Raw genomic sequence first — 9,278 nt, forward strand, 5'->3', positions numbered from 1 at the left:
TGTGTCACAAATCATTACTAATCATTGATTATACTGTAGCTTTTAAGTCATATTCTAAATTTTATTTTTATATTTTTATAGTTTTAGTAAGTTTGTTGTGGTTTTCTATTTTTTTTTATGATTTTTTGTCTATTTAGTTCTTATTCATATTTATTTCCGTTTTAGTTATTTTAGTACTTCAAGTTATGCTAAAAGAAAATTATAAATTTTGCCTTTGCAAATACCTGAAATAAGTTTTTTCCCCTCAATATTCTTTTAGCTCAGTTAATGTATATCAATATTAATATTACATTATTCAGTTGATACTGTAGAAAAATCATTAAGTAAATATTTCAGTGATATTTCATTCTTCTACACTATTTTAATGATTTACGTAAAACCAGACAGCTCAGAAAAAATAAAACTTAATTATTTTTGAACTGAAAAAAAAAAAGCCTAAATTGTTACTTCATGACATCAATGAGATTAAATGGAGAGCAAATGGAGACTTTTGATGAAGTCATTTCAGTTATTATTCATCTACAACATTAATATGATGTACCTAAAATCAGACAGCTCTAAAGAATGAAAATAAAATTGTTCTGAATTGGGGAAAAAACCCCTTTGAAACATTTTGAATTGTTTCTACTAGACATTCATAAGTTTAAATGTAGAGCAAATTGAGAATTTTGCTGAAGTCTTCTGCTTCTCTGATGTTTCTTCTGAGAAAAGTCCCCAGTAATGTCATCTCTGGGGCACAAAGAGGTCTAAACACGGTATCAAACTGTTTTCAGATTTGCCAAATCACCTCAGAAAAAAGTCAGAAATCTCAATAAACTCATACATCTCTCATCAAATCCTTATAATGCCTATTTCGATTTCTTCCTAGGACAGAGGAAACACCCAAGACAAAGTTGATATTTGAATGAAACAAGCTTTGATAGAGTGACCTCTGAGCGATAAAATTTTCCTCTAGGACAGCTGAGGGTCAAATGAGCCCTACAGACAAACAGCTCAATCTGCCTCTTCTTTTGTGCTTTGTGTTGCTGTACTCCACAATGGATGTTCATTTAAGATACCCTCCACACAACACACACACAAACACAAACAAACACAGAGCATTCATTGGGAATCGTGGATGTGGAGCACAATCAAAAAACACAACAAGCCATCATTTAAATCGCACAAATACATACACACAGAGTCAAAAAGTAGAAAATGACAACAGAATCTGAATGAATCACAATCAGGATTTACTAAGTGTTCTCAAAAGCACAAACAAGCCATACACAGACACCTGATTTTTTTTATATATTTACATAAAATAAGTGCATCCACGCCACAATTATTCATAATTCACATCACATACTATCTGATACTGTCATATGAGGACATTTCTAGCACGTCAGATCATCTCTAGTTCAGAGGCAGCAGGGTTTCGGTCGGGACCACTCCCCAACTGAAGAATGTAAACATGTGAAATTCTCGTTAAAGAGCATTGCTTGACGGCCGTGAACTCCAGAGCCCAATGAAGTCAACAGTGTTTACAGTGAAACGCTGTCATATATACAAACCCTTACACCTGCTCTGAGAAAACACACTCACGCCTAATGAAGCACCACAAATTATGGTTGGAAAATCCCACCAAAATAAACAGTTCATCGCAGAACCTGACATTAACAACTATGGCTTTTATCTGCCAAGAATGACAGAGAAATGAATTTGACCACTCTGAGAGGACAGTAAAGTTAAAACAGAGGGGTGAGTCAAATCTTTCTGAAGAAAAGAAAGATGACGATGAGAAAGAGTGATGAAAAAGAAGCAGAAGGCAATAAATCAACACTGTAATTACAAGTAATGCTTAAAAGGGTGCATGAATCACCCACATCCAGGTTACATTTAACCCCCAAAATCAAAAGGAAAAGGTAATTACATGCGAAATTACAAATGAAGTCTTTGTTTTAGGACCTTTATGGTTTTTATATTGTTTTCAAGACAGTTTCTCTCCAAACTGTCAATAGATATTTTCTGTAACTCTCCTTATTCTCAGTAGTGATAATCATTACTGTAATATTTTAAAAAATATCATTACCATAATGTATATTTTTGTTCTCATTTTGTTTATTATTTTTGTAATTTTTTTTAAAATATTGTTTATTTTTTTTATATTTTTGTTCTCATTATTTTCAATAGTGATTCATTGATAGCCTGAATGCACTGTAAAGTCGCTTTGGATAAAATTATTGCTAAATGCATGAATTTCTGTAACTTCTTAAAAAATTGTCATTATTGCACAATAGGGAATCTTATTACTGTATGTCTTTACTGCAATGTATATTTTTTGTTCTCATACTTCTCAATAGTAATTCTAATTAATGTAATTTCTTAAAAAATTGTCGAATTGTCACTACTGTAATGTAACCAGATATTTTTTTCTCATTATTCCCAATAGTGATTCTCATTACTGTTTTTTTTTTTTTAATTTTCAGATTGTCTTTACTGTAATTCATCTAGATATTTTTGTCTCATTATTTTCAATAGTACGGAGCTGGAGAAGTCACCTGTAGGAGAAAAAAACAATCCGTCGCCTCAGTTTATAAACCATACTCACAAATTCTTAAACTGTTCCCTTGGTTTAACAAATCGTGCCCACGGATAAATAAACCGTACCCACAAATTTCCAATCCATTCGCTCAGATTTTGTAAATATATATTTTATTTTGTTCTTGCCCAACACTCCCAGCAATCTAGCCTATTCATTAATCCATCTCTCTCTTTAATTCTCCTGTTTTCAATGTCTGTCTTAACCATTACAAACACACCATTTATCACATTCCTCTGTCCTTCCCAGTGTTTCTCCTCAAACCCCTCCTTCTCTCTCCTCTGGATTCCATCCTTCGCTCCCTGCATCCGTACATCATCTCTTTCTCTGCGATCCTCTCCACCTTTCCGCCCTTCCCCAACATTCCTTCACTGCCTTCTGCCCGTCTGACCTCACTGGTGGCTTTTTGTGTCTCTCCCCCCCAAACAAATCCAGCATAACACAGTTAATCCTTCTCACACAGGAATAATGTTTGAAACACAAGTTCTTAAAAAAAAAAAACTTCACCAGTGGACACGTGGTGGTAAAATACCTAACAACACATTGGAAAACAACTGACGTTAGCAAGAGCCTTTACTGGAATATGTATTGATACTGAGCTTTAGCTGTAGAAAATTGAGAAATAAGTGTAGAACATTCAAGAACAAACATTATCACTAACTAGAGGGTTTTTTTCTGTATTGTTTCAGGTAAATAAGAAAAAATGCTATGATATTTTTATGTAATATATAAGTAAACATACACAGTATATAATCAAATTTTTATTTGATCACAAGCAAAAAGTAACAAAAAATACCAGCATGTTTTTGGACGTATACCAAAACAACACCAAGTTCTTCAATGCATGGTAATACCATGTTTTTGGACAAAAAACCATGTTTTGTTTTTTAAATATTTCTACTTGATGTTACAATCGCTTACTTTTATAGGTGTAACCTAATGCAGTCAGGTTGTTTTAGACATATATGTGACCCTGGAGCACAAAACGAGTCATAAGCAGCACAGCTATATTTGTAGCAATAGCCAACAATACACTGTATGGGTCAAAATGATCGATTTTTATTTTATGCCAAAAATCTGTAGGATATAAAGTAAAGATCATGTTCCATGAAGATATTTTGTAACTTTCCTACTGTAAATATATCAAAACTTAATTTTTGATCAGTAATATGCATGGGTAAGACCTTCATTTGGACAATTTTAAAGGCGATTTTCTTAAATTATTATTATTTTTTTGCACCCAAATAGTTGTATCTCAGCCAAATACTGTCCTATCCTAACAAACCATGTATCAATGATGGAAAGCTTATTTATTCAGCATTCAGATGGTCTTAAAATAACAATTTAAAAAAAAAATACCCTTATGATAGGTTTTGTATATAATCAGCCTTTTAGATTAGATCAGGTATGGACACGATCACTAGTACCATGGTATTACCATCTGATACATCACTGTAACTCATAATCTTTTTAAACTATGGTTGAACTGTCGCATCAACAGGTGATCAGTAAACTGTCTTACCTTCGAAGAATCTCTGTAGGGCCTCGGTTTCATCAATCACGGTTTCCATTCTAGCGGCTCCCGCTTATAAACTCCATGAACATTAACGGACGGAGCGGAGCGGCGGGAGTCGCGTGCGCTTCAGACGCTCATCATCCCAACCTGACGCACAATTATCTTTACAAAACACTGAGTTCCGCGGAACAAGCTCAGTATCAGTGTCTCATCTGGATTATTGTTTAATATAACTTAAAACCGCGCATTTGTTTCAGTTTCTCGCGAAAAACACAAATTCGTTCTCTGAGGAGATGTTACCTTTGGATGTCAGGTGGAGGCATATTCCAGTTTTCCCCGATGATTTCGTTTAGTTATAACCGCGATACATAATTACAGACTTGTTTCATGAGAAATAGTCATTTGAAGTTAGAGAATATTTTTTAATCGGTAAAAATTATCCTGTGAGAAGGATTTGCGCTCGAGCCTCTTTCAGTGAAACGCGCTCAACGTCCTTCTCTGCGCGCTCTCGCTCCACTCGCGCCGTGCGCGCGCGCTCAGAGGAAAGACAAGCATAGGCTACCCCCCACCAATAATAAAGATTTTCAATCCGGTTTAGACGTGGTAATTTATTACATATGAAAGGCCAACTACATGAAACATGTCTTCTCAAATGTATGATTTCCCGTTAAACTACAACCCCGACATTGATGCAATTGAAATAGACAAACAAAGAAACTTAAATAAACAGACACATACACCAGTGTTGGGTGAAATGTATTGATTCATTACTGAAATCAAATGTCTTTTACGTTTTATATTTTTTCTGCAATTTAATTACGGTTAGCCTACTTCTGAAGTACTAACTGCATTACAGTAAATAGGCTATAGATGTTAGAACAATTAAATATAAACAAATAATGGATTTTACATCCATATCCAACATCTAATGTATGTTTAAATGTAAATACTTTGATCAATCATGTATGCTATTTTATATTTGCCTATGTATTTGAAAGAATTAAAAGAGCAGTTCATGTCTGTCCTTGTGGAGGCTGATATGAGATTTAGAAACTAGACTATAATTAGTAATACCTTTTAGAAAAAGTAATTAGTACAGTAATCTAATTACACTGTTAAAGTTGTAATAATTAATTATTACTTACCCAGTGTTGCCATGAACATAACAGCATGACTGTTGTCATATAACTGGCAGTTGTTGTTGTTTTGTTTTGTTTTTTTGCGACGTTTACAGGTTCAAATTATAGCTGTGAATTTTTAGAGTGATTTTAGGTACTTTTATAAATACCATGGTACACTTTGAAAAATTTTTTTAAGTTGTAAATAAAACAAAGATTACATTTTACACTATAATAAGCTATATATAAAATATTCCAGCCTTTATACTTCAAAATTTAATGTTCGATTCAGTGTTACTTCATATTTCTTTGCAATTATTTGTGAAATTTACTAGAAATTCTGAATGAAAATAGTTTTACCACCATTTAGTTCATTTATCATTTACATTTAAGAATAACATGGTATTTGAATTTTGAAATTGAACTAGCATGATACCATCCGATACTACAGCTATTATTTTATTTGACTTATTTTTGTTACTTTTTATGAAGTATATATGGTAATATAATGATTTTGTACAGTATAATAATAATACATGACATTTGTATCTTTTCATGCAGTTTTTCATGATTCAGTCTTAAAAATATTGCGGCATCACATTGGTTGTGTTATTGGTTGAGGGATTGTGAATGAATGAGGTGTAACGCCATCATTTATCACTGCATGAGCTGAGTGATCTGTTTCTCTCGTCTCTTTATCCGCGACCTCTTTACAAACAATGACCCTGTGTCCATCCGACCCCCTCCCAATCAAATGCAGTTTTGTTGTTTTTACTCACAGCTGGAGCATCTTTCTCTCTCTCTCGCTTTCTCTGTCTCTCTTTTTTCCTCTGTTTGACCTGAACAACACGCCCGTTCTTCCCACGACACACTGCGTGGATTGTTCGGGAGGACGCAGGCAAGAAAAAGAGAGCTTGAGGCTGGAAAGACAAAGAAACATCTGGCTGTGTTAATGCACTTCGTCTAAATGTGAGCGTAGCTGTGTGGCTGCACACATGTGACCCTGTCCACAATGAATGTGTGTGTGTGTGTGTGTCTGTGTGTGTGTGTGTGAAGCTACAGCATGTCTTACTTCGGCTGTATATGGCTATTGTTGACTAAAGTCATTGAGACCATGACATTCAGTAAAATCTATAACCAAATGATGACAGACACTGTGCTTTTAGGCCTTGCGTTAAACTTTTTTTACTGCTAAAATAAGTTGTTAGCAAAATAAAACCCCAATACATTAACCTCTAAAACATTTTCAGATTATATTTCACACAAAAACCATAAGAAAAGGCTTGTATTTCCTCTTTCTCTTTCAGCAGGTGTGTCTTTTCACTGCATGCTGATTGATGTCTTATCATACATTCCAGTAAATTAAGAAGTGCATGCATGTGTGTTTGTTTTAGATAGATGTGCATGTTTGTGTGTGTCATTACTGGTTGCAGATATTTAAAAAACTGAATGTTTCCGTTTAACGACATGAAGAAAACTGATTTTTTTTAGTTGCATGTATAAAGCAATACAAATCTGCAAATTAATTTAGATTTTTTTTTTTTACAAATTAATTGAGAATCAAAACCTATTCACAGGATCATGTGTACTGATAAACCTTTTAAATTAATTGTAAAAATTTCAAACAAAGTTTTTTTCCTGCCAATATTTTAAAGTATGTCTTTACAAACTTTGTTTTTCCAGTTATAAATTAAAAATAATAATTTATTTTGATGTCAGTTAATAGTATTGAACTTTCTTGCATTGAAATTTGATTTGCAATTCTGCATCCTGTTTTCAACCTCAATTAAAATTCATAATAATTGATTTATAATTTAATTTACTCACCTGATTAATTGCATACACCATTAAAAATAAAGGTGCTTAAAAGGTTCTTCAGAGCGATGCCATAGAAAAAAAAAACATTTTTGGTTCCAAAAAGCACCATTCAGTCAAAGGTTCTTTAAAGACCATCTCTTTCTTACCTTTTTATAATCTTAACCTCTTGTGAAACAGAAAGTTTCTTCAGATGTAAATGGTTCTTTATAGAACAATTTAGACAAAAAAAGTTATTCTATGGCATTGTGAAGCACCTTTATTTTTAAGAGTGTATGTACACATAAGGTATTAAATATTTATAATGATTAAAAAAATTCTCCAATCTCGAGTGAGTGTCTTTTGAAATAATTTTAAAAATACAAATAAATAAAACTGTGGAAACCTGGAAAGTGCATCTACATGACATTCATTGTATTTTTTTATTTTCATTTTGCAGTGTAAAATTAATAAAGCTAAAGAGAAATAGAAACTTTTTTTGAGGAAATTTCTTCACAACAAGTTTATACGCCAAAATCTAAAATGTTTGAATCTTCAGGCAGTAGCCTATTTCAAAACTTTTTAAAATTTCTTATACTGGTATGGTTTTGCTTCCTTTTTATTTTTAATTGTTATTCTGTAATAATATATTATTAATGTATTTTGTGTTGTATTTGTCTAGCAATGATACATACAGCGTTCTATTCTGTAAGCATGTCCTGCGGTGACGTCACTCCCGTTCACTAGGGCGCGCTGGAGACCGTATACCGGAAGAAGAACCTGTTCAAGATGGCAGGTAACCGCGTCGTTGCCATACTGAATTTATCGGCGAAAATAAACACAGTTTCAAACGTTATACTAAAATCTTTATGTTTCTCTACTATTTATTTAAAGCTTGTAAATATTTCACCGTTATTTGTATGGTTTAATAGCGTTATTTGCCTGTCGACGTCCCTGTGCTGTATGAAAAAGCAGAACGTTAACGTCATATTTTAATATGAAATTCTCTCAAAGTTTATTCCAACTCAATATTCAAAACGTGTTTTGGCAAGTTTACTTTTACCAGTTTACTCTTATATAATTATACTTTAAATATTTTGGTTATATAAATTTCTTTTCATTTCAGTTAATATTTAATATTAATTGAAACCAATTTTAATATTTATAAAGTACTATAATTCTTTCCTACACTGAAATTTAAAATGCATTTTTGCATACTGCTTGCTAACTCAATTAAAATCCATTATAATTATTTAATAATTAAATTTACTATAGTAGCCTCATATTCATATAATCATAAGGTATTGATAAGATACTTGGTGAACTAGAAACTGATTATAAACATAAAAACAATTGAATAGTGAAATCCAATTCTTGTTTCTAACTAATATTGATGTGCTGATTCCAAAATAATTTTGCTCTCACAAAATATGATGTGCATTTTTTTAAAGGTTTGACATTCGACTCCTTTTGTTATTTTGATAAGAGCATTAAAGTAGATACATATAAATTATTTGAAAAATTAATTCCTATTATGTGAAAAAAACGTGTAATATATTTTTTATCAGTGTTTTTGAACTCAGCATCATCAAATTAGATATATTATGCCTTTTTTTAGCAAATAAAAAGTCATTTTTTCAAGATGCAGTATTATAGCTATGATAAATTATTTCCATTTAAAATACAATTTTCTATTTTTATAAATTATTTATAATTATCACATCAGTCAGTCTACACTATATATGCATAATGGCAAAGCAAACAACAGATTTGTCATAACTTTGCAATTTTATACAAAATAACAACTAATCTGAGATAATCACAGTGCATAAATTTTTTGACATTTTTGGATCATTTCTGAAATATTTCTGCACTTTGTGCAAATCTAGGGCGAATTCAATTCAAGTACTTCTATTTCTCTGAGCTTCTCACAATGCATTATGGGATTGCCTTCTCTGTGAAGGATGCATGTAATTCTGTCTTTGACTTTGGCCAAAACAAGGTATCTTATCTTATAGAATGGCCTTTGCATCAGAAGCACACGTGATGGTCTAAATTTAGGGCTATATAGGCAACTCACTAGAATTTGGAACAGGGATCTTTGCATAAACTCACTTGCTACTGTCTACCTTGACAGTTTATCTAACGCTGGTGCTGTTTGTGTAAATCAAACCTCTCCTGTGTCTTTCTAGAAAATACTTTGCTTATAATTTGGTTTTTTATATAGAGATGTAGTGGAGTTCTCCCTATGCTTTCTTCAAGTATTTTT

At 32.3% G+C, this 9,278-nt stretch overlaps 1 protein-coding gene across 8 annotated transcripts in view; it reads right to left on the bottom strand.

Annotated features, from left to right (window-relative positions):
* The window catches only part of myrf (myelin regulatory factor), a 29,551-nt gene extending 24,912 nt beyond the window's left edge, over positions 1 to 4,639 (bottom strand). For 6 of the 8 annotated variants that reach the window (XM_042753057.1, XM_042753064.1, XM_042753063.1 and 3 more), the window contains exon 1: positions 4,104 to 4,638. In XM_042753057.1, coding sequence (XP_042608991.1) covers positions 4,104 to 4,152 — 49 coding nt within the window. In that variant the 5' untranslated portion in view covers positions 4,153 to 4,638. Of the gene's footprint in view, positions 1 to 4,103 lie in introns of all 8 variants that reach the window. The other 2 variants (XM_042753058.1, XM_042753055.1) reach the window with 1 other exon arrangement.
* Between the last annotated feature and the right edge of the window lie 4,639 nt (positions 4,640 to 9,278).

Source organism: Cyprinus carpio, chromosome B25 (genome assembly GCF_018340385.1).
Source record: "Cyprinus carpio isolate SPL01 chromosome B25, ASM1834038v1, whole genome shotgun sequence".
NCBI lineage: Eukaryota > Metazoa > Chordata > Actinopteri > Cypriniformes > Cyprinidae > Cyprinus > Cyprinus carpio.